The following is a 26,761-nucleotide window of genomic DNA, read 5'->3' as shown; positions in this document are numbered from 1 at the left end:
ATCATCAGACCTCTGGATTAGACAAGCAAGTAGCGGAAATCGGCATCAGTCATGCAAATGTGTTGCCAAATGCTTTGGGAGTCAACATTAACATTGTTCCCCATGGCCCAAAAAAGTTGCTATAGGTTTGTCAGTAGTTGCTTTGGAGAAATAGTGTGAAAAATCACTAAATCTAGCAGTCACCAAGTTGGCAACAATGTTTATGTCACCTGACAGCCCTCTACTGGAATTCTACATATTTTCCCTAAAACAGACCTTTTAGACCATTGATTCCATTTTGAATTCACAATGAAATGAAAAATGACTTTTTCACCTTGTTAGCTAATTTTATATGCTGAAGTATGTACACACTTATTGTATTTTTTTTTATATCAATATCGCATTACTTTTACTAACTGGAAAACAGTGTATCTTTAATGGTGACCTCATGGTATACTAGTAGGCGCAAATAAAAATTTCAATCAATAAAACCATCACAGATTTAACACTTTACATGAAGTGTGCGTTAACTAATGTTAACTAATGCATTTACTAACAGGAATTAAACATGAATAACAACATTAACAAAGATTAGGCCTAGTTAATGTTAAATGCACATGAACTGCATAAATTAATGTTGTTATACATGTTTGTTAATGTTAATTAATGTGTTTACTAACATGAATTAAGCATGAACAGTGACATTAACAAAGATGACTTCATATTAAATACACAATAAACAACTGCATTAAGTAATGTTATGCATTTGTTAATGCCAATGTATTGTCTACATTGAAACCCTAACTCTTCATGTATTATTTAAACATGTCCTGGCATTGACTAAAGTGAGTAAGTACAACAAGCATTACCTATTATATATATATATATATATATATATATACATATATATATATATATATATATGTATATATATATATATATATATACTACCAGTCAAAAGTTTTGACACACCACATTTTTCTTTATTTTTACTATTTTCCACATTTTAGAATAATATTAAAGACATCAAAACTATGAAAGAACACAAACGAAATTATGCAGTGACCAAAAAAGTGTCAAAACTATCTTATATTTTAGATTCTTTAAAGTAGCCGCCCTTTGCCTTGATGGAAAGGCAAAGGCTTTGGAAAGAAATTCATACATAGGATCAACTTCACTATTTATATTTGGCTAAAAAATTTACACATTAGATCAAAATGGCTTAAGAGAATGAGAAACACAGTACATTCAGTCAGGTGTGTCAAAACTTTTGACTGGTATATATGATTATTATTCACGTCAGGTAATTTTCACCCAGTGGCCAGAATCACTTCCCTTAAATACAACAGAGCCATTATGGTTAATTATAAGATCAAATTATGTCCTGTTTTATGATAAGAATCGACCAATCAATGTCACTTTTGAGTGGGAGAAAATATATTAAAAAACAAAACAATGTATGAAAGAGCAGTTGTGTTTCTCTCTGTCTCTATGTCTTGCATGCCCTCTCTCTTCAAGACTTTCACTGGCATACTGTCAGAGTGTGTTGGTGTTTCATATTAAGTGGTTTTGTTTTGTCAGTAACTTGATGCGCTGCTGTCATCTTGCCCGGGTCTCCCTGTTTCGTTTTCTTAATCACAGCAAGACTTAACCTAAAAAAAACTGAATAAATAAAAAGAAGAAATCAGCAGTGCAGAAATTCAAACGGGGACAGAAGAGTTTCAAACAAAGATATTCTAAATTTCTACTATACATTGATAAAGGGTTATTTAATTTTTATCAATATATGCCTTTACAAAGGCCAAATACAGACTACAAAAAAAAAATAAAAATAAAAAAAATACTGTAATTCAGCATTACATCACAGATACAGTATGTGACATATAAATGTTGACAAAGAATGAATTACATTTAAATTACATTTCAATTCGGTATGTGGAGACCATTATTCCCTTTTCAAGATAACTATTCAAACTCATAACCATGAGGTGCAAACCCTCCTGTTCAATGACACAATAACACTAGTTGCAGTATAACAGTAGCAAGTAGGCATAATCATTTAGAGGATACACAGATTCATCCACATAATGACGATACCATTTCTTGTCTTGTCTAATTATGACGACTCTACTGCAGCTACTGCACTCGACTAGACTTTGTTCTCCTCTACACACAACTTTAAAACTCACATTTTAAAACTTAGACTAATTTAAAACTAATACTTATTACTTTTAAATTATTTTTAGGCGTAAGGCTACAGCGGTGAGTACAATGAGATCTGTCACGTATAATAAAACACAGTCATTCTGGACTTAAACTCCCTTAACTAATTGTAGCTTTGTTGGTATTAATTAAAAAAGGATCATCCCCAAACTTTGGGCTGATAATGAACCATCAAATTATTTTCACAGTCCGCGCCAAAACAGGCATTGCATTAATTTTTGGGGGAGAACAATTTTGGAGTGTGCACAAAATCTTAATGATTTCTAAGGACTTGAGTATACTGAGTGAGCAACTCTTTCACTCTTGACAAGGACACTTGTTGAGAATTGAGCTGAAGTAACAGAGCTTCAGTCACAATGCTTCTTTTTGATCTTCACACTGCAAAAAACGTCCATCTTAACAAGTCATTTAGTCTTTAGTCATTCAGATCTTATTTTTCTTAAAAGAGTAAAATTCAGCCAGTGAGGAGAGATAACTCCACTTGTTTCCAATGCAGTTTCACTTGTTTCAGGAGTTTTCTAGAAATGAGTGTCAGTATCTTGAAACAAGTCAGAATAAGGCAGATCACTGCACTACTATCAAGAAAATGACACTTGATTCTACAAAATTCTTGAAACAAGTTGATTTGCATTGGAAACAAGTGAAATGATCAAACCCCACTGGCAGATTTTTTCACTTATTTTAAGAAAATTACGATTTTAGGACTCAATAATAGACTAAATGACAGAAATATCTACAGTCCGGCACCATCTGATGAACAAACACAACTTGCACACAACACTATTTCTTGTTGAGGCTGAAGATCTCCTGGCTCTCGATGAGAATGAATTCCACTATCTGGTTCTGGTAGACCATGTTGACTGCCATGTTCCCCGAGTCCAACTCCGGCCACATCAGTGTCGGGCCAAAGACGATGCTGATTCCCTGGGTTGACATTAGGTTTTTCGTTGAATAGACCAGGACCCTGACAAAAAAGGACAAAATTTTAGTTGTGTGCATTTGTAAATTGAATGTAAACATAGCTTTTCAAGTGGAGAGATCTGGGGTGAGTGAAGGTCAGATGCATTTTTTGGCAAACGCCACATTTCTGCATCTACTGCTCTCAATACGCATCTATATTATTTCTTCAGGTTTGTCAGCACAGTCGTTTTTTACCCTTAAATGGCCCCTGTTGAAAGTGTATCTCGTTTCAATACTGGCAACGCTGGTATATCATTTCGTGAACCCAGCTTTAGGTACTCTAAGATCCAGGTTCAGCCACAACTAAAACCACTCACTCTCCCCACACCACAAATTCAGCAGTGGTGGTGTGCATTGCAGAACATCCATTGACTCGACGGGGAAAGTTCTAAAAGTAATGTGGACGGAGGTTTAGCGCAGGGAGTCTGGAAAAGGCAAGGAAACCAGAAAAAAAGTTGGCGCAGGGAACCGAGATCCACATTCAACTCGTGTAAGACTACATTTTCTGTGGTCGGGGAACCGGTCACGAAGGTAGAAAGCTACACAACTGGACTCTAGTGAACAATGTGCGTTGGTGTGAACTGTCCTCCCCCTTTGAACCGATTCTTTGGGAAGGTGTTCCATTAAAAAGGGAGACCTTAAAGCCGAGGGAAGGGAGTATCTGAGGACTGGCTCGCGCTGTGTGCTGTGGAGCGGGGAGAAGCTAGCGACAGGGTGCAGCATTCTCCTTGTGCTGAGGCTTGGCTGGGGGACAGAGGCAGGCCAGGCTGGGGGGGGACCAGCTCCATGGAGGAGGCAGCCCACAGGCTTCTGGGCCCGTTATGGAGTGAGGCCTGGAACGGGATGGAAGGACTGCGGCACAGGGCCGCTCTCCAAGCTGTCAGTGGGCTCTTGACGAAGCGTTCTGAGGTGGGATCGAGTCCCTCCTTGCCCAAAACGGATCCACACAGGGCCTCTCAGCGCATAATTGCATCCAAAAGGTATTGTCAGCGCGCCAGGCGTGTTCGTCTCTGCCGCTGTGGCGTCTAAAGCTGGTATTTTGGAGAACTGAAGTGATGTTATCTATGGCTTACATGTCATAAAACACAAAGCAAAAACACAAGCTGTAAATTTTTCTGCCCTCTTAGCACATACTGTTATTGCTTAGATTTGTTACACATGTACGCTATTGCAAAAATGTTTTCTTTCCCTTGTCTTGTGTTTCTAACAATATGCAGTGGGTTTTCTGTATCGAAACAATAGTTCAAGCTGTATTTTAGAATGTAGAAAAAGTGAAGTGTAAAACATAAAAATACACTCATGCCCTCTGAGGGCTTTTCTAATAAGGTCAAAATCAGGATGTATCTGTTACCTATGAAAACTTGGCTCTTAAATGGTTAATTGCATGTGATAGCCAACATCTTGCCCTGCCATATGTCATTACACTATGGACTGAGCACACGCGTGCCATGCATATTCCTTAACCTCATTAATGAAGCAAAGTCCTGATGATCATCCACACTGACACAATCATTATGAATAATTATCCTCATCTCACTTTGAGCTAAGAAATGAAATTTTCCTTTTAAATATGCCTCCAGTCTATAATGTCAAAATAAATGCGCGGTGAATTCATAACACTGCAACACTAAAGACGCAAATATATGGAAGTCAGTCTGCAAAGAACGATCGCTACTATAAAGCATTGTGTTATTTTCTGTTATGGTGTTTTCTTTCTAGTAGTTTATGGAATATGCATGCGTCACACAGTGTCATCAAGCTGGAAATAAAATGCATAAAAGCCGAGTAATTGCTAGAAATTGTTGTGGGCAAGTTGCATTGATTGCATCCAGATTTGAAGCTCAGTTTACAGGTGGGTGTTAAATTGCAGGACGTTGAATCATTACCACCCAATTATCGGTGCTTGCAAAGCGCGAATTCACCTCCTCCTAACAAAGTCCAGGTGTAAGAAATTAACATTGAGAATTGCATTGAAATAGATTTAACATGAATCAGAAAAAGGAAGAATCAGACACCATGGCCCATTGCTTTTGCCCTGTTCCTCCGCTTTCAAAATCTAGTGAACATGTTAGGAAAAAAAAAAAATAATAATTCTCTCCCAGAGGAATGAAGCTATGGTTAAACTTGTGTGTAGTGGGTTTAGTCAGAAGATGACCACTAGGTACAAACATATGTAGATTGCCGGCGGCACTTTCCTAAAAACTTGCAAACTGCGTCTTTAAAGTTTAAACGAGACAGAATGATAAGAGTTCAAAACCTCCCTGTGTGTGTGTGTGTGTGTGTGTGTGTATGTGTGTGTGTGAAAGAGCGAGAGAGGGAGAGAGAGAGAGAGTGAGTGTCTATGCCAGCATGTGTGCATGCATGCGTGTACAGTATATATGGTGCATTTCTGTGACTAAGTGTTTCGGGGTGTGTCCTTGAGTGCAGCGTAAGTGAAACCTGATTAGAATGTGTACACACTATAATTTCCCATTTATGTCTGCAATTAACCTAAGCCCCGTGCCTGTACACAGTACATCACTGTTCCATGCCTGTCCTGGCATCAGCATTTTAACTTAATTAGAACAGTACAATGATCTAAGGGTCTGGATTGCCATGCCTAATGGCTCACTAATGATCTCAAATAAGAAGACTCAATTATTAAAGTAATTCTACTGTATATTCACAGGAGGGATACATCACCTAAGCTCTCTGGCTGATTCTCCTGCTCTATGGCAATCGACTGGGAGCCGGTGTTAATACGGCAGCTGCCGCCGTGCCTCGTCCTCCCCGCCATTCTTCCACCGCGCCCTCCCTTTCATCCTTGCCTTCCCTCGCCACCTCTTCCTCTGCCTCGGGTCTTTTTTTTTTTTACCTCCTTGTGTTTTTCTTTTCCATCCGCGCGGCCTTATTCGGCCTTCGAATCTTATTTTTCTTAAACCAAGAGACAAATTTCAGGAATTTTCTAGAAATGAGTGTCAGTCTGTTGAAACAAGTCAGAATAAGGCAGATCACTGCACTACTATCAAGAAAATGACACTTGATTCTACAAAATTCTTGAAACAAGTTGATTTGCATTAGAAACAAGTGAAATGATCAAACCCCACTGGCAGATTTTTTCACTTATTTTGAGAAAATTCTGATTTTAGGACTCAATAATAGGTTAAAATGACTTGTTACAATGGAGGTTTTTTTGCAGCGCAGCACCCAGCTTACTTTACTTTCTCATGTCATCCAACCTCACAAACACAGCCTTAACATTCTAATGTTCACTAGTGCCGCGCAGCGATGGGAAGGAGCCATGGTGGCATGCACAATGGCAAGTGTCCGGCGTGCCCAGGAGGTGACCACAGGACTCTTGATGTGAACTGACGAACCATTGATATCCCCTACATAAGCTGACGTGCGCGGCCCAAGATGCCAATGCTAATTAATTAGCATCTCGTTTTTTCCTGAGTGTGTGTATGAGTGTGTGTGTGTGTGGGGGGGGGGGGAGTGGGGGGGGCATGACAGGAAATGGGAGCTGGACCATGATGGCGTCCCTCTTCCCTCCTTGCCTGGAAGGCTCCCGCTAATTGGGTCAGGATCATTGACTCCTTCAGGATCACGGGACAGATAATAAATTGAGGTGGGGAGGGGGGAGGAGGAGGAGGAGGAGGAGGAGGAAGAGAGGAAGGGAGGGGACCGAGGAGCCAGAGGAAGAGGAGGATGGCTCAGAGGTTGCAAGCGTCGGTGTCGTCACGTGAACCCGACAGCACCGGCGTCTGACCCGAACCCGAAAAATACCTCCGAAGTTCAAGTGCTGAAAAGTTTCCAGCGAGCATCTTTGGTGCGCAAACGGGGGTAAATATTTACGCTTGGATCGCGAAATGTTGATCGCACACACCAGAAAAAACGGATTTAATCCATTCCGGTCGGGTACCCGCTGATCTCAGGACCGCCACGCCTATACCGAGGTCGCTCCAAAGGTTTGTTTTTCACTGTTCTCTAAGGTCAGCAAGAAGTGGAGACGGAAAACTGAGCCTGTGGATGTTTTAAAACCCTTGCGGTAAATGGCAACCATGAACAGCAGTGACAAAAACACCCACAAAAAGAAGGAAGAAATAGAATGGCTAAGTGAAGGTACACTTCAGAGAATCTGGTTTCCTTGACCACATCATCACAATGCGAGTACACAGCTCCATATTGAAGCCAGACCCCACGGATTGGGGAGGAGGGAGAGGGAGGAAGAAAAAAAAAGAGAGAGGAACGCCGGTTCCACACAGGCAGAGGACGAAGCCACAACAAAGGAGTCGAAAACTTCATAGACTCCTCCATTACTAAAGGCCCGGCCCCAGCCAGGACCGAAATAAAACCCCTCAGCGAAGCCCGGGATCATAAAAAAACACTCTTCGTTTCAGAGGAAAAACCTCGCTTCATGTGGGAGACGAGGACACACACACACACACACGCACGCACACACATATTCTGACACTCTCCCAAGTACCATCTTGTAATCTCATCTGACATCTCTGATAAGAACTGCGGTCATCTGATAGGGATGGAAAACTTTTTTTTTTTCTCTTTGTAATTATTTTCCCAGTGCCCCCTTTTTCTCCTCAAGGGGAAGGGCGCTGTATACACTGTGAGCTCTTTTATGCCTGTTCTTGTCTCTGGGAAGGGGAAAAAAAAAAAAAAAGAGCAAATAATAAAGTACGGAAATAAATAAATAAATCACACATGATCCTCATTTAGTGTGGTCTAGTGTGCAATTTAGATTAGGCAGAGGCTACGCATCCAGCGTAGGAGAGAGCAGGGGGGGGAAGAAAGAGAGGGGGGGGGAAGAAGAGAGAGAAGAAATAAGTGAATAAGGGGCTAGGCCACATCAGTAGGTGTGGGTGTGGCGCCCCCCCCCTCCCCATTCCTGGAGTTGCTCCCTCGGGACCGATTCTCCTGCCGCCCCGTCACATGAGACGCTCTCGGGTTGATTATTTGCGTGGCGAGAGAGAGAGAGAGAGAGAGAGAGAGAGAGAGAGAGAGAGAGAGAGGGGCAGGGGGGGGGGGGGGGGAGCCATTCTGCAGCCAGGGGACAGACTTGGCGGCACTGCCTGGGATTTACCCCGTCCCCGCAACCGCTCGCAGTGGAAGCGTGTGAACGAAACGATGCGTCAGTGCTGGCTACTGACAGCTTTTGTGATCACCCACCGACGGCCACGGGCGCTAGGTAGCTGCGAGCCGAGGAGGTGGAACCGCTATCGTTTCCAGCCACTCTCCGCTCCGATTTCTTTTATTAGGCGTGCTATAGGTGTGTTTCAACGAGCGGGAGGGAAAGGGAAAGAGTCTGTCAGCGAGAGAGAGAGAGGGAGAGAGAAAGAGAGAGAGAGGGGATGAGATGATGATCGTGCAAACGAGCGAGAAGGGAAAGGAGCAAGGGGAGAGAGAGAGAGAGAGAGAGAGAGAGAGAGATCCTCCCCGGCAGCCATCCTCCGAGGGCAATTCTGCAGGAATATGAATAGGGAGCTTTGGACTAATTGAGGAACCTGGCATGCGAAACCAAACAGACAAACACGTTTTCGCGCCGCAGCCAAGGGGTATGTTCCAGTTAGGGAGGGGCTCATAAATCTAAAATGAGTCAGTTGGCCTCCTGCGCGGGGCTGGTAAATATGGAGAAGGGCTAGGGATGGGATAGAACACCTCTCTGGGGATGTGGGTTTAGCCATATGGCCCTTTAGCCTGGCCAGGACGGGCAGAGTGGACAGGGGCCAGGCGACTCGCGCACACACACACGGCGCTGAGGTCACTTCCCCCGGCCCTCATGCGGGACCTGGATGGTGCGGAGGAAGGGCAGGAGAGCATCCGACCTCTCCATCCTCTTAAAGCGGCGAGTTTGACCCTCTGTCAATCTGCTTCTCAGAATAGTGGATAACAGATCTGACTCAGGGCTTATACAGTGGCAGTTGGTGTGTGTGTGTGCGTGTATGTGTGTACCTGTTTTGCTGCCCTTGTGAGAACCAGTTTGAATTTTAGACTTTGGGAGTGATAGTGTTTTAGCGAAGCGAGGTCATTTTGGTCGGTCCTCGCTTCTACGAGGGCTTAGTTTAGGGTTGGGGCTTGGGTTTAGGATTGAGATTAGAATTAGGATCAGGTTTAGATCCAGGTATGGGTTTAAATGAAGGTTTGTTTAGGGTTAGGATTTAAGATGAAGGGTTCTGAATTTAGAATGAATTTAGTCAATGAAAGTCCCAACAAGTAGAACAAATCATATACAGTGCCGTCAAAAATTTTGTACACCCCTTGAGTTTTTGCACAATTTGTTGGGCTACAACATGCTTTTAAAATGAAATTATTTGAATTTTTTGGTCTGAGACCTATACAATGTTTTCTATTACGTCATGAGAAAATTCTATATATTTTTATGAAGTCAGAAAATTCAAATAAATGAAAAATAGGGCGTGCAAAGGTAAGTGCACCCCTTGAGCTAAATTGTGTCAGTGACATTTTGTGATCAACATTTCATATCTTGTGCTGCTCAGATCTCATATTCAAGTTGGAGGTATAGGTTTTGAACATTATTTGCCATTCAAAATTTTAGTAATTCTGCCTTTTTAGCCAACAAAAGCTGATAACAGGTCTCAATGAAATGTAAATGTATTCATTTTTATGTATTTGTTTTATTGTTTCTTTGAAACAAGAAGACCTGGACTCCAATGCCACCCATAAGTGAAGCTCACATTCCACACTATACTATACTATACTATACTTACTTTAATATACTCTATACTATACTATACTATACTATACTTACTTTAATATACTCTATACTATACTATACTATACTATACTCACTTTAATATACTCTATACTATACTATACTATACTTACTTTAATATACTCTATACTATACTATACTGTACTATACTTTAATATACTATACTATACTATACTTTAATATACTCTATACTATACAATATTATACTATACTTTAATATACTATACTTTACCATACTTTACTATACTATACTATAATATACTCTATACTATGCTATATTATACTATACTTTAATATACTATACCATACTTTACTATACTATACTATACTTTAATATACTCTACTATACTATACTATACCATACTTTAGTATACTATACTTTAATATACTCTATACTATACTATACTTTAATATACTATACTATACTATACCATACTTTAGTATACTATACTTTAATATACTCTATACTATACTATACTTTAATATACTCTACTATACTATACTATACCATACTTTAGTATACTATACTTTAATATACTCTATACTATACTATACTTTAATATACTCTACTAAACCATACTTTACTATACTTTAATATACTCTACTAAACCATACTTTACTATACTTTACTATACTATACTTTAATATACTCTACTATACTATACTTTTCTATACTATACTATAATACTTTTCTATACTATACTATACGATACTATACTACATGTTTTCTGAGATTGAATCCATCCCACACCCTGAAATCCATTGAGATTCCATTGAGACCTGTTACCAGCTTTTGTTTCAAATTACAAATAATTTCAATTTAAAATCATTTTGTAGCCCAACAAATTGAGCAAAAACTCAAACTTTTTCATGGTACTGTACAGCTAGGATAAATCAAATATGTTTGATTTACTGTGTATTCTAAAACCTAATGAGTTTGTGGGTTGAGGACCGGTTGGAACGCTTGCAGATGCCATGATCTCACCTCTGCAGGTGGCTGAAGAGCAGCCTCATGGTGTCTTGGTTGGGCGTGGGCAGCTGCTGGACCAGCTTCTTCATCGCCTGCACCTTCTGCTTGGGATCCTTCGTTTCTGTGCGGGAAAACAGGAAACGGCATTTTATGCATGACATTACGGGCTAGCTGCGATACGGTAATTAATTTGATTAATTTACTTACTTTGAGCGCTGTAATTGCCTCGGTAATTAAAAGTAACTCATAAACTATGGCCAGTCATGCCATGCTGACCATCTGTAATTAATTCCTGAACTACAGAGCACAAGGGAAGTTTCTTCCACACTGCTAAAATGCTATCTTGGCGTTCTTACCATACGTAGATGGATCAATACAAAATGCTTCTCTGATTGTCCTCGCTTCTCCACATTCAAGTGGTATTAGTGAGACTTTCAGTAGAAATGGTTGATTATTACAGGAAGCCATTAGATGCTATTGTGTTGTACTGTAACATGAGCCTTGATTGCTGACCAATTAGAGGCCTTGTGGGAATATCCTATCAGGCTCTTCCTCATGGGACTGCAGATACTGGCGCTAATGCAGATGCTGGGGAGTCAGTAAAATGACCATCATGCTCCTCTCTCTATTGGAGGGCCTTCATTTTGACCTTTAACCCCTGGGACACAGAAAGCATCGATCATGTTGCTGGGATTGTCATGCTAATGCAAATGGGGTTTTTTGCCTGCGGGGTGTTGACAATCAGGTGAGAGAAATACCACCAGTTCCTCTGAGCATCTGCTTTGATGAATCTGGTAAGACTTTCCTTCATTGTAATCACACAAAAAAAAAAAACCTAGAGCACATTCAGATGAGCTAGATAATCTGGGTGGGGGAAAATCCTCAATTTAGTCCTCACAGTCCCAGAGACATCAATACCAGGGATCAAGCTCCTTTCAACCCCCAAATTTAGAAAAAAACAACGTTGCGTGTTAATCTGAACAGATGTTTGCCTGCTTTAGATCTATTCTATTTAGGAATAGTTGGGCCAAGACGTGTATCTGTCTTTATAGAAGCAGAGGAGGAGAGAATAGAGTAGGATGGGGTGTTTTTAAGTCAAACTGTGTATACCTCTTGCTCATAAACACAATACCAGCCTGTGATCAGCTGTAAGAAAAAAACACATTCTGTATAGTTCCCCCAGTATGTTAATGACACTGCCATATAGACCTAATTAATGCTCAGTTTATTTGAATGTGATCTCTAGTTGATCAGCTGCCTTCATCTTTTCTATGGAGAATACAGAATAGAATAGGCTAACTGGCTTGCTAGTTAATGTTAGCAACTGAACCAGCTTATAGTATATTACTGTATATACAGTACATACATAAAAGCACTGCTTATACAATAATGTGCTTTATTATAAAATGCATACTGTCTTACTGTCTGTAACAGTAAGACAGCTCTCTGTTTTTAGAAAGGTGCTATACAAATAAAATGTATTATTATTACCATAATAAAGATTTAGGTATATGTAGTATATATATTGTATATATGACTATATGGCAGCAATCCATGTAAAAAAAATAGACAAAGAACCCAGAAGTAAGTTCTCCCGCCTTTGCAAATGCATTTGCATCCAAAGAGGATTATAGGAGAATAATTACAAATCTTCACTTCAATTTTGACTTTAACCTCGCTCAATAAATAACAGTCGATTTGACTGAAATAACTTTCACCATGAAGTTTCACAGCACCCAGCTATAGAGAAGTGAAGTGTCTCACTTCCCGTTGCCTTGGCTCTTAAAGACCGCAGTGAAACAGCGCCAAACACAGTGACATCGCAGCGAGGCGAGGCGATGCTTCTACCCGTTCATCTGTTGAATGCTGCAACCTGTTTTTCCTCTTCACCGCCAGTTAAGCGATAACCCTGCGTTTCCCCTGCTCGCCCGTGCTCCGCTTCCCCCGCTCACCACAGCGGGTCAAGCGGCGTCGGCCTGATGGAGTCTGCCCTGCGTGTTCTCATTAGGGCAGGTTGTTAGCAGACACAGTCAGGACAATGTTTGGCCTGCTCTCTGTTGTAGGGCCGAGGCTCCCCTTGAGCACGGCTACAGCAGATGTCTGCGTGTACACCGAGCTGGCATTGGCACAGGTGGCAGATGCCCGTGTCGGGTGCCAACCGCCGCCAGTTGGGCACAGATGGACCATCACGTTCAGGGAGGGAGAGCCGGGCCCCTGACCTTCTGCTGTAGGTGAGGCTCTCTGGAATGTGGGAGCGCTTCCCTGAGTCGTGAGCAATCGTTTCCCCTCCTCCCTCCCGTTAAGTTTGTAAAGAAATGACAAAACTGAGCGGGCAAAGTTTCCTCTGAGAAGCTTTTCCGACGCGAAGAGGTGCTGTCTCTGCTTTGGATTTGAAAGAAGAGATCAATATTTGCCAGCATCTGCTGTTGCGCACAACCTATCAGCAGTAGCCGGCTTTGAAATATTTAATCTAGTCTCTATTACTGGCACAAAGGACATGATTCATTAATTACTTTGCCGTTGGTGGCGGACATATTGGAGATGCCCCTCAGCCTACCATTGCGGACAGATGGTGGGGACACTGTCATTAATTTAAAGCAGGCAGAAATGTTAAGACTGTGCCATCTAAATATGCTGAATCACTTCAACTAACGACATGCACCAGAAAAGCAGGAACCACTTAGAAACGATAGCAATGCAAACAATGCCAAGAACAAAGTACAGTCACAGAACTGTATCTAATATCTTCCGAATGTCCTTTAGTGAGTAAAAACCAGCATCATTACGGGTCGATTACAAACGGGGGGGCGACGGAGCTCGGGAGCGATAGGAAATGTCTCGGACAAGTGACGTTAACCCGCAGAAGACTAAATGAACATTAGTCATGTCGAGCGGAGTCCCAGGCCGCAGCATTAGGCTGCTTTTTGGGCACCTTGAGGGAGCAGAGTGATTTATGGCCTGTTATGACAAGAGACCATTACAACTCCCCACTGAGGTCTGTTTACAACAACACAAACAAACACACCAATGTGGAAATGAAATTCAATACAATGACAAGGGGTAACGCAAGGAGCCGTAACAGGCCCCCACATATTTCAACACTTTGGCTGAGCGAGGTATATTACATACTACTGCTGCAGCTTAATGTACAATAATAAAAACTCTTAGATATTTCAGCATTAACTTATTTTTCTCCTCTACAGTGTCCTCAGTGACACAATGACAAACTGGAATGTCCTGAACTAAAAAAATAAAAAATAAAATAAAAAAAAAACGCAACATGTACAAATTCCTTTGCTTATTCCATTCTGAGTAAATTGTATTAATTAACCAGACAACAGCCTCAAGTTTTCTTTTTTTCCCCCCATTCCCAGATAACTGTTTCAATCGGTGACACAGCGACTAGATACACATTCAGCACCTAAAACTGCTGTGCATCTAATCCCATTACAAACAGAGAGACCTAGTTTGTTTCGAGACAGCTTGCCGTACAAGCCCGTCTCCAGGCTCAGTGTACTGGCTTACCAAGGCCCCGTCAAGGCAAATATTAGCAGAAAGCAAATAATCCTGCAGGTTGTGATTAAGATTTTAAATGGATCCCAATTGTGTGCTTTTGGTTAATGAATAACAAAGTCTTAGAGGATGGCGTCTGTAATTTATTAAACATGAAAAGCTCCTTGATGAAATATAGAAACTAGATATATTTTTGCATTTCAAACGATTTGCATGGCCAGCTTACTTGCATGCAAATGAGGCGGAGTTTCAAAGAGTTATAAAAAGAAATTAACTAATAAGTACCATTGAATCGCCCTGTTTCGCAGAAGAAGGTGTCATCTTGATCAGAGGTAGCTGGATAGCGCAATTAACCCACAAAAGCCAGACGAGCACAATCGTACAAAAGTGAATTTATGCATTCTATCATTGCATATTTATGTAAGGGCTTCACTCCGCACCCCAAACACAAAAACACACAAACATAATTAATACTCATTAGGGATAAGTGAATAATCAATCTGACTGATAATGGCTCTGCTGTGCTCTCTAAGTCTGGATATATCAACTGAATAGAATTTTTTTTTTTTTTTGGGGGGGGGGGGGGGGGGGGGGGGCAGCAGAGGTAAAGGGACTTGTGGTAAATTTCCAGTTACTTCTCAGTTCCTTCTTTCCCCCTAATAGTGACCATTCGTTAAAACCCAAATCATAAATATGTACAATAATTCATATGTAAATGACGGCTCTTTGAAGTTAAAGAAGTGGTGTGTTACCCAGGATGACCTGGAGCTGGAGCTGGACTTTACCCTCTCCAAGAAATATTTGGATAAAATATGCTTCTGATGAGCTGACCCAATTGTGGCCAGCCTTAGCAGCATGTAGAATATTACTATATTACGATATAGTGTGATAGCAATTCTGAAACCAGTTTGCATACAGATGAATACTCACAAATATCAGATTCTCCAATTTGCCATATATGTACATTTATGTTCAATAGCGGTTAAAGTGAGAGTGGAATGAATTTATATGTAGAGGTAATGGGCAAACACAACAGATCTCACTGATGCTCCTGAAAAATGTTTGCACTTCTGTGTCACTAGGGTGGAGAAATATGAAAAAAAAAATATGAAGGAAATATAGTCAGCTACAGTAGTTTGATGCAAAAGTCCCTGGCTTGCTTGAGATTGTGGAGCAGTATTCATACGATCTGTTCTCGCCTGGGTGGCCCAGTTACAAACTCACATGACTCTATTTCCATGGTTACTGAGGGCATAGACAAGGACCAAACAACTGGGGAAAATATGCCTTTTCCTAATTAGCATTTTTGAATTAATAGAATAACAATTTTTACGAATGCTCGCCCGATTTTAATTTCTGCGAGTGAGACTGGGGGTGAGGGGCAGAAAGAGGAAAAGGAAACTATGTTAAGAGAGGTCAACTCTCTGGTATACAGTAAAAATAAACAACTCGCAAATGCGCACTCACACACACACACACACACACACACATAAAGGAGAATCTCTCTGCCAATTTACACATTTACTGGTGATACTTTGAATAACACCCTTGCTAAAAAAAAAAAAAAAAAAAAATACAAATTATAGCAACAACTTTGGTGTTCAAACGACATCTATGTCAGTGTTCCAAAAAGATAAAACTCAATTCATCAGTGTTTGCATTGATTTGCTGGGAACAAAAAGGCAGGCTTGTCTGTGAGACAGGTGGCTGGAGATTCCAGATCCCCCGCTCTGATACTAGGGCCACATGAATAATAGATTCTGCTACGTTGGTGCCAGGATCATGGCCTGCAAACACAGCTGCTCCTCTCAGCCATCCAAGAATGAACAGCTCACAGGGAAGGGAAACAGGGCATGGGCCCCACCTGAGGACCCGGCACAGAAAAAAATAAATACAAACTCACCAAACCGAGAGAGAGAGAGAGAGAGAGAGAGAGAGAGAGGGAGGAGTTAACAGGCATCTGTGATCTGTGCGCACAAAAGTAGTGAGAGGATGAATAAAGGAAAAGAAAGAGGAATTAAAGGGGGTGTAGGACTGAAAAAATGGTGGAGCAAAACATTGTGTTTGTATTTAGTTTGCAATGTGGAACATGGCTTTGTATTACATAACATAAAAACTATGATTACCAAAAGCTTTAAAGTGGAAATGACAGTATGGCTTTTAATCATTGCAAAAGGCTGATAATAAGGCAGTGGGTCTGTCAAACTGCACACTGTGTCTTGCTGGGTGTCACGAAAAAATCCGCATGTAGAGACACATTATGGCAAAGCAAACCTCGCACCACTATCTTCTGGCTGGGGGATTTCAATTAGAGAGCTGGTGAAGTGGAGCTAGTATAATCATCCCACCTCTCATTTCATCGGGTCCGTCCAGGCCCAGAGGATCTCCCCCCTGTAATGCAACCCCATTACTGCCAAGATGGCTGCCGCAGCGCTAATGATGACGACCCATCTCCTCCATCGCCACCGAGAGACCGTTTCACATTGTCTTAAATGGAGGGTGATAGATGGGCACGGGGCAAAGAGTCACACATATCCGTTTACAAGCTAATGCCTGGCACAGATGTTGCCCTCTGCTCATGAGCCGATCGGCTCAGCCAGGTTGCTGTTGATTCTCTTTAGCAGAAGTATTTTCTTCATTTCATTATGCCCAAATGAAATCCATAGTCATATGTCTGGAAACCGTTTTCTTCTAAATATACTTTAGCAACCTAGCTAGCTAAGTGGCTACAGCTAGGTTATTTGGATGTGATGGGATGTAGGTAGACTAACTAGCTAACATTATTTTTTTAGCGTACCAGAGCTAAAGTTAGCGGCTAAAGTATTTGAGGCTACTTCAGGTAACGCTACACATCAGGAAGGCCATCAATCTCTGACACTTTCCTCCATGCATTATTTCATTTGTTAAGATCTTTATAAGCTAACAGAGATCGGTCATATTTCAAGAAATCCTGAATCCATCTTCCATTCAAAGACAAAGTAGAACTAGGGACAAAAATGTAGAGACTGAGAATTTAAGAACCAGATTTTTCATGAGGTGAACTGTTCATGAAATCGCACCTGGATTGCAACGTGGGTAAGGTAGGTTCATGAAATCCCTAATAGACTCTTATCATAGGCTGATCATCTACCTCCATGTTTCCCAGAACCTGAAGAAGGGCTTCAGTGGACGAGGACCCAAACGGTTCCTCAGTACCGAACAGCATCGCCTCTAAACGTCACCCGCGAACACTGCGCTCAACACAAAGATGTCGCTCTCTACAACGCAAAACGATAGCTCGTTTGAAATGTAAACTAAGGTGCTCCAGCAAAACATCTGCTAACATCTCTCTTCACCCGTCCTCCCGTATTACCACCACCACGTTTAGTCACAAATCTGTGCATTCTCCTCCCCTGGCCGTTTGATCTGGGGTAGCAGAGAAACTTGTAGCAGGTTAGCCTAATTACACCTCCTGCTATGAGGGGCTTCCTCCACTGCTAATTAGTTGTCTAAACGCTGTCTGCGACTCATCAGCCACGCACATGCTTATCTGATTAACTGGATGGAACCACCTTGAGTGCCAGTGGGTATTCTGGCCTACATTTCGAGCATGTAAATATTTATTGCCAAATTATGCCACCACCTTGGGATTGTTGGCAATCTGCTTTCAAGGTCTCTGTGAGAATATTTTTGGGCACGGGGTGGAACAGATTTGATAATAGAGGAGACTTTTCTCTAAACTGCATGGAAAACTTGGTTAGCCCGGTAAAAATAGGCCGCACCCAACTTGGTTTGCAGCAGAGCATTGAACATTTTACAGTAAGCATTCTTGTCCAAATACAATGCTCAGCCACTGTAGAAGTTATGTGGCAGATAAGAGTACACCTTAGTCACACATGAGACCAACTGATACTGCTGGCCCACGGTTCAACCCCGAGGCAAGGAACACATGGCTCAGGTAGCATTTCAGCACCAGACTCCGACCTTTAATGGCATTGTTTATACAAGGTTAGCACAGAGGCGTCGTCTGTCCGGCTGATAGGGTGGGGGGGGGTGGGGGTCTGATGGCCAGGCCTGATGGAGCCTGACTGAGACGTGAGACAGGAGGGTGACACATGAGCGGCTGGAGGATCTGGTGACAGCTTATGTCTGGACCCCGGATTGCACCCCAGGTTCACAGCAGCCGTTGAACCAACACAGTTGGCCCAGACAGGGTTTAATTCATAACTGGGGGAATTTCAGAGGTGAGCAAAATAACCCCTTCCTTACTTTTTTAGATCTTGGAGACACACTTGGAAAAACACATTAAAACACTTTAAAAACACTTTGATTTATGTTAGTGATAGAATGTCAAAAATGACCCTGTTTTATAGGAATCCCTGGTGATTCATTTTCATAATTCTAGTGCTATTACACTATAATTTTGAATTCCAGTACAACATGTGCTATGCAGGCTTTGTGGTTAATTCAAAATTGAATTGTGAACTGATATTACCATAACAAGCAGACCTAAATTTCTATTAAATCTAAGGAAGAATTCAATTCAATTAAGCACATGAAACCTCATGTGGTCATTCGCTTTTCTGCTATATTGAAGCTTTCCAGGTGAGAATGCCATATAGTTTTGTCAGCTAATTTTCCTTAAATTCCTCAATTCTACTTTTTTCGAAATTCATGTCATCTCCCTAACATTTCCAATTGAAATTCCTATTCAAATGTATTGAAGTGAATTTGACTCGATTTATAAAATCCTGGATTGGCCCCAATTGTGGCAGGCTTTCTATTGATCTCTCCTCTGTTCCTGTGCACATAGCGTAAACATCAACTTTGCTTATCAGCTGAATTCCCAGTGGTCTCTCCCTTTCCAGCTCAGAGAGTGAGAAATAGTTTAGTCTTTAAGTGAGCTGCCTTAAGGGACAACAGTTCTAGAGGCAAACACAGGCACTCACTGTAAACAGGATTAAGGCTAATACACCGCAGGGCCAAATGAATGTGTTACTATGTAAAACGCAGGGTAAACTGCATAAAATATGGTATTGGCTGAATATCAACTAGCATTCTGACACATTAGCCAGAATCAATGTCATATTGGGGCTATTAGAGGGGATGATGAAAATGAATTGCAGCAAAAAAAGAAGTATTCAGGCCAGTACTTTGGAACAATAGAAGTGACTGCAAGGTGACTGCGAGCCTTGCCAATATGGCAAAGAAAGCAGCTGACACAAAACCAGCGGTGTTGACAGAAAATGCAGCTGGGCTTTACTCACTTATGGCCTCCACAAACAGCTCAAAGAATCGGAAGGGGAACAGCGGCTCTGGCAGCTCGCGGAAAAACATCTTGAGCGCGCCGGTGACAACGTGGATGTCCTCCCACTGGCTGCCGTCCAAGTTAAGCTCCTCCTCTGGGAGAACACCAGGCAGGCAGAGGACAGGAGGGAAGACAGAGGGAACAACACAGCTTTAATTGGGAGAATTAGCTGGGGCTAATTACTATGCTAATGTTTACCTGCTAACAGCGCTCGCTCGCTAACAGCCGGGCCTCCCCGGCTGCCCAGAGGTCTGGCGCCACATGTTGTCGCTCTCCGTTTGAGGCGATATAACCCTCCGCTGAAATCACTCAGTTTTAATAGAGCTGAGACCGGAGAGGGCCCCTGGTAGTGACACAGGCCATCAGGTAGACAAGCGATTCGGAGGGAGAAAGCGGCTTCGCGGTGCCACAGGAGGGAAGCCGTGTGAGCCAGAGCCAAGCTGACAGGCCTGGAGGTCTGACGCTGCCTCGCTACCGCATGAAGTCACATTAGGATGTATATTGTGCTTGGAAATATGCCATCCTTCACCTACTGAGACAATTACCCTTTACAAGGCGCTAATCATGCGGTATCAGGGGATCCGCCAAACAATTCACATGTAGAGAACTCATTTTCGAAAGGCTGTTGATTTGTATTAATTTGTAAAGCGGTTGGCGTAAGTCTTAACTTGCACCTCCAAAACAGTATTCACTGAGTGACATTCATTCTTATTTTAGTTTTCCTCGAACACTAGAAGCCTCAACTTTCCGTCAGTCAGCCTCAGCCAGTGGATCCACTTGACACCTATAAGCTCATTTCTAATCAGCCCACTGTTGCCCGGCTATTGAGCCTCGGCACAAGGATTCACTTGGGGGAAAGTCTGTCTTTTTTCTTTGGAATGCACTTCAAGTTCAGCTGAGGAGTGAAAAAGAAAATTAGTATCAGTCGCAAAGGCTGAATATGCCCCGTGGAATTTTCATAGTATGCTATGCAATGTGGCAAACGTAGGCCAGCCTACATAATGGAAACGATCACAGGCATTGTAAGCGTCCCTCTGCCTCGACAATGTCCAGTGTCTCTGAAGTGGCGCGGGTTGGAGGAACAACGCGCGTTAAGAACAAATGGGCGGAACAGAAAGTAGGCACATGGTGTCACCGTGCCAAAATGCACGGAATGCTGGAAATGCCGGTGATGTCACTCTCGAGCACTGTCTTGTGTTGCGATCCAGCCTCTGAGCTGGGAATCACAAGGTGCAGAACGAAAAATATGGTAACATGCATTCCAAAGGGGGGTTGCTTTCGCGTTTCAGTGTTTTTGAATTCTAGTAAGAGGTCAGTGGTCTGTCCTTGTTCTTTGACTAGGCAGTACAGACGTTTGTTTGTCTGTGGGAGAAATCCCCATGGGCTTGAGCATCTCTCATGGAAATGTTGGATCATTTGTGTGTGTGTGTGTGTGTGTGTGTGTGTGTGTGTGTGTGTGTGTGTATGTTTGGGGTAAACTGTTGTAATGGTAAACACTAAAACCAGAGTCAAATTCCAACTTCCAACGAGGGCAAACTATGTGTAGCTTGTTACCCGCTGACAGAAAATGACAATTTACTAACAACTGCAGTTGTGGAAAGCATTCTCGTTCAACCAACCTTGATCCACTATGAACCGCAGCTTCTGGATGGTAGCTAGGTTGCCACTGACTCTGTAGATGCCATCGGCGTCCAGGCCTGGAAAATGTACATGTTAAAGAGAAGTGAAATGGTCTTTGCTACAGTATGTTCAACAAACACATGCAAATACAGACGGATGCCATCAGCTTCCAGACCAGACCTGGAAATACACATGAAATGTAAGTGAAACAGTATTATACAATCAACAAACACATTTAAAAATGCAGGCATATTAATTGCGAGGGCAAAAATGATCAAAATCATACTGGCTCTTGGTTTCTGAATCACATTGTTTACTGCTATTGAATAATTTAGTGTGACCAAAATACATGCATGACTTTGATATTGCATGGATATGAAGTTAGCACTACTTGTTGAAGTATTGCAACCTTAGATTTCTGATTCTCATTGTCCATACTAACTGCTGTTGAATCATTAACTGTATAGTATAATATAATATTGCACAGCATTACTGGCATATACAGTATAGGATTGATATGAATTTCCAATGATTTCTGATTCACATTGTTCATGACTACAGCAGAATTGCCAGTGAATATACTAGTCTAGTATAATCAGGAAATACATGCTCCAAATACACGCATGGATATGAATTTAGAGGACAGTTAAGTATCAATGAGACTGTAGTTCTTGGTTTCTGATTCCCATTGTTCAGACTGACTGCTGTAAAATAAACCGTCAGTGAGCCTCGTCAGGGGCTTGGACTGCGATGCCATATGGCTCCATTTCACTGTGAGATTTTGAGGACTACTTTGATTATAGAGTAGGCCTGCCATTCTGTGCTGCATCCAAGGACTCAAGATGAGACTGCCAAACCAACTCAATATCAGTCGACAGCTTGTCATGCTTTCACTGTCCCCGCTCTAAAAATGAACAATGTTTTTTACATGCCATTCTGTATAAGACAGTGTTCATAGGAATCATATTAATTCAATGAAACCTGTTACATTTCACAGGAGGTAATACTGCTTTAGTTGATGATATAGGGTCTGACAAATAATTAGAGGTACACAAAGACATGCCGATATTGATTTTGTACACTTTGTATAGTTAAAGCAATGTGACCTGCAGGTATGAAAGCATCCAAATTAAGGTTAGACTACTAGTTTGCTACGGAAGAGGATTAGGGCCACATGTGAAAAATGTGTTTGAGTTCTGAGTTTAAAGTAATAATTCTGAGATTAAAGTCTGAGAATGAAGTCAGAATTCTGAGATTAAAATCAGTATTCTGAGAATAGTCAGAATTCTGAGAAAAAAGTCAGAATTATGACTTTAAAGTCATAATTATGAGAACAGGGAAACAATAACTGAATAGGTGGTCGAAACACTGAATATTTGTCATTTTTTGACATGGAAAATGTTTAAGATGTTGAACATCAACACAAACTATCAGCTATCGGTAGCTTTAAAACAAAAATACCAGTCTGAGACTTAAAAAATCGGTCAAACCGTAATCCACATACCCCCAGACCCAGTGCATAAGAAAGATGAGTACATTCCATGAGATGCCTGCTCAGTTCCTGCAGCTCATTTTCGGGACACTGTTGTCACAGCAAACTAACACTGGGCAGAGGTAGCCAGGGTGACATTTCCCCCTGCCCTTTATATTGATTGCACTAATGAATGTCCACATTTCATGCGTTTGACAGCGGCACGGAATGTACCGTTGTCACTGCCGGGGTAACTTGAGGATATAGCTGGCGCGGAAAGTAAAGGAGACACTGCGTCCTCCAGTGTATGTGACCCATGTCAGAATGACCTGATAGAAGTGAAGCTAAAATACATGTGGGCACATTGCTTTCTACTTCAACTTGTTCAAGGTTGTTTGTTTGCGTTCTCTTTCACAGCTCTCCCCACCGCCTCGCCATGAGCTTCACTTGTGTTGAAAGGTTTATTTTCTTACAGCCCAAAGTCCATCATGGATCAGTAAACATAACAGTTGCTCTAAATCATAATTGCCATAGTTTAAAGGCGCTCTTAATCAGTATTATTTTCTCAGCAAGTTTATCGGGCCGCCGCAATTTTACCCCAAGATAACTAATAGTCCTGAACAAATGTTCAGCCAAAACCACAAACGGGACCCATTACACCAACACATAATTCACTCTCAATTTCGGCGCGTTGTAAACAGTCTGAAGTGGACTCCATTCTGGACGGGGACCAAAAATGAGTGATTTGGGATGCTGGGGAGCGTTTTCCTCAGGGTTCAGCCCCTTTGCCTCGCCAGCTATGTTAGGGAGCCTGGGAAACTGCTGATCAGACACACTGTGCTGGAACGCTAAAAGTCAATGACCGAGACACACTTCTTCTAAAGCAGCCACTTTAGACTGTGGATCTTGTCAAATGAGCTTGAAAATGTCAACATGGAAAGAAAGTGTAAACAGTATGAAATGCTGAAACAGAGATTGTGCGATTGTGTGAGATGAAGCGTCGGAGAGGTATAGAGAGGCCGCGGGCCAGGATGTGGAGCTGAGAGAAGATCTCAAAACCTAATCCAGGAGAAGAACAGGGAAGTGCATTCTTCGAGCCTTTCCCACACAGATATCGTGCATTTTAATCTCGTTCCCATACACAATAAAAGAACTGGCAAATGTGAGCTTTCAACAGAATGGTACGAGAGCACATACCTCGTTTCTCCACCGTTTCCAGACAGAGCTTGACAAACTTTGGCACGGTGGTTCCTTCGCGTTCGCAAAGTGTCAACAAGTGGCACCCGAACACGCGATCTGGAGAGTGAAGTGTTATGACTTGTTAGAAGAAGTTTGTGCAGAGCCACAAACATAAAAAAAATATCAAAAAAATTGGCTTTTCAGTTTTTTAGTCAACCTTTTAATACATCATTTACAAACTTCTGTGACATTATTACGTTCTTTTTGTCAGATCTCACCTTTCATTGCAACAGTACAACTGCTAAATTTAAGTTAAAAAGTGGAATATCTACTAAATCAGATCCACTTTTTTATTGACATTTTTTCACATGAACCTTGAGTCTCCCAAGTGGCGCGACTCTAAACAGAGGCGGCTCCTCATTCGCTTCTCTCATGCGAACATTTCCATTGCTTCATTACTCCACTTTTGTCCAACTAACTTAGCGAAGAAAGGGCTCTCTGAACTCGACCCAACAGGCACTAAATTCCAAAAGCCTCTGCAGCTACTAACTTCATCAAGCCAAATGGGGAACAGAAAGGCCGTGGCCTTAACGCATCTCGGGGTTAGCCAGCACACATGGAACACAGGCTGATTTTCACGCTCGGCGGTGAGGTGCTCTCGTCGGTATCGCGCCTCTCCGCAGCCTGTGGAACATCAAAGATCGCCCTCTCTTGTTTATACAGCGGAGGGGAGGGGAGGGTGCACCAAATACATAAATGACTCCGAGCGAGGCACCTTTGCATACAAAATGCACTTCCCCGGCGCTCGGCGAAGATAAGCAAGGGGGGGGAAAAGAGCGGGGGGGAGGGAGGGCAGAGAAATGGAGCAAAATTACCCCTCCTAAAGGAATTCAAATAACCCTCCCGTCGCATGGATTTAATTTGCATTCTGAAGAATGATAGGAGAGAAGAGTGGAGGGGGGTGGGGGTGGGGAGAGAACGTGATTTGAGGAAGCACACTCTCTGAAGTGGCTTGCCCACCAGCTCTGCCAAAAAGGACAGTCTGGGGGCCACCTGCCCCATTCCTTAATCCACAAGTATTTCATTTATTCCGTCAATAACGTCCTCCTCCCTTTGATCTTGCGTTTGTCCCGTGGACACAACATTAAAGGGTCTCCTTGAAGCTGGGGGAAAATTCCAAATACCGTTACCTTCTTCTTAGGATTGCAAATGTGCTTAAATATGCCCTTTAATGGTGTATTTTCCTTCAACCATGAGCTCAATAAATTAGTTACCCCTTTGAGGAATGGGCTTCGGCGGGTAGCTGCCTCGGATCGGCGGCGGTTTGTTCGAGTAAAAATGCATTCAGTTCATTTATCTGCCGCTGTTGTTCTTCGACGTTTGAGGAGAAGAGACGATTTTCAAATCACTGTAAGAGCGATTAGTCGTATTTCCACAGTGACAATCAATTATAAAAAAAATTGAGTCTCTTAAAACTTAGTATGACGGTTCATTGCAAGTTCATCACAATATGAATAACCATTTGCGAGAATAACCCTGTGAAAGCATAACACATGAATCATGAATAAACAGAGGCATTCTCAGACAGTCTCTCCTTGTCGGGACATATTCCAGGGTGTTTTATTCATGTCGTGAGTGTCAATGTTTGAATTAGTGAAAAGCATCACCTTTAATGATGCCTTTCTCTTGCAAGGTCTTCATCGATGGTCGCCGGATGATGAACTTCTTCAGCCGGTTTTTTACCCCACTTTTGTCCGCGCTGTCTGACACGCTGTGCTTCAGCTTGGAGCTTGTGAACATGTCTGCAGACAGGCACACATGAAGGAAAAAGCAAATGATTAAACTTCAAATGTAGGGCAAACTATTTTATTTACTGTAATTTGTCTTTGCTAAACCTTTAGGTCTATTGCACTTAGGGCTAAATCAAGACAGGCAATCTCTTGGTGTTTTCGCTACAGCAATGCTGGTCGCGATAACAGACCACAAAGCAGAGGACTTGCAGAGTTTAGTCTCCAAGTTAGAAGAGAAAGTGCAACAATAATATGCCTGAGAGTGAAGCTGAAACATACTGATGCAGAACCCTCGATCGCTTTCATTTTTGCCCGCAGCGACATTTCTAGATATTAACTTTAAAGGGACGACACGCCTGTTTGGTGTGGGGGGGGGGTGTAGCGTTTTTTAGCGGTGGGAGGGAAGACTTGTGTATTTTTACACTCGGGCAAGTTCCATATTGTGTCCCTGACTTATCTTCACCATCATTCAAGATGGATCTGTGACATGAAGAATGAAGCATCAGAATGCTGAATGATGCAGAATGAACCTGCAGAAATGATGAGTTGTAAGGGGGTGGGGGGTCTTGTAGTCCTATGACTACCTTTTTTGCAAGATTTTAGATTAATAGGGTGAAGAGAGACATTTTTCTCTACTTTTAGGTATGCAGTATTTTCCACAAATTGTCAAAAACAGCTAAAATTGACCTAAACGTAAAATAACACAACTGGTAAATTCTTCTCATAATCAAATCTGTCCAAAATAGAGCAGATAGCATGATTTGTGAAAGCATTTTGCAAAAATAAACAAACAAAAAACTAGCTTAAAACTAGCTTAACTTGCTAAATCAATAAAAGTAATCTCCCTGAATTGCCAAGTAAATCATTAATCTATTAATTTAGTGTACAGAATATGTGATGGCTGTATTCCTGGAAGTCAACAGAGGCTGTGGAACATATGTTCAGGGAAAAATAGGCAAGAGTAAGGGAAGGTCATTAAAAATGAAAGTAAAACAATCCCACAAAATATTGATACGTTTGGACAGATAATCACTTCTCGTTT

General features: G+C 41.9%; 1 protein-coding gene across 1 annotated transcript in view; it reads right to left on the bottom strand.

Moving 5' to 3' along the window:
• Nucleotides 1–1,196: 1,196 nt before the first annotated feature.
• Nucleotides 1,197–26,761, bottom strand: part of arhgap15 (Rho GTPase activating protein 15) — a 45,865-nt gene continuing 20,300 nt past the window's right edge. Inside the window, exons 8-13 of the mRNA XM_071914583.2 lie at nt 25,597–25,731; nt 23,948–24,046; nt 21,279–21,356; nt 19,619–19,753; nt 10,875–10,980; nt 1,197–3,166 (exon numbers count right to left, since the gene is read on the bottom strand). Coding sequence (XP_071770684.1) covers nt 2,983–3,166; nt 10,875–10,980; nt 19,619–19,753; nt 21,279–21,356; nt 23,948–24,046; nt 25,597–25,731 — 737 coding nt within the window. The 3' untranslated portion in view covers nt 1,197–2,982. The remainder of the gene's footprint in view (nt 3,167–10,874; nt 10,981–19,618; nt 19,754–21,278; nt 21,357–23,947; nt 24,047–25,596; nt 25,732–26,761) is intronic.

This window comes from Centroberyx gerrardi, chromosome 10, assembly GCF_048128805.1.
Source record: "Centroberyx gerrardi isolate f3 chromosome 10, fCenGer3.hap1.cur.20231027, whole genome shotgun sequence".
In the NCBI taxonomy this organism is placed as follows: Eukaryota; Metazoa; Chordata; class Actinopteri; order Beryciformes; family Berycidae; genus Centroberyx; species Centroberyx gerrardi.
The sequence above is the reverse complement of the archived record's forward strand: the minus strand, read 5'-3'. Positions and strand labels throughout refer to the sequence as shown.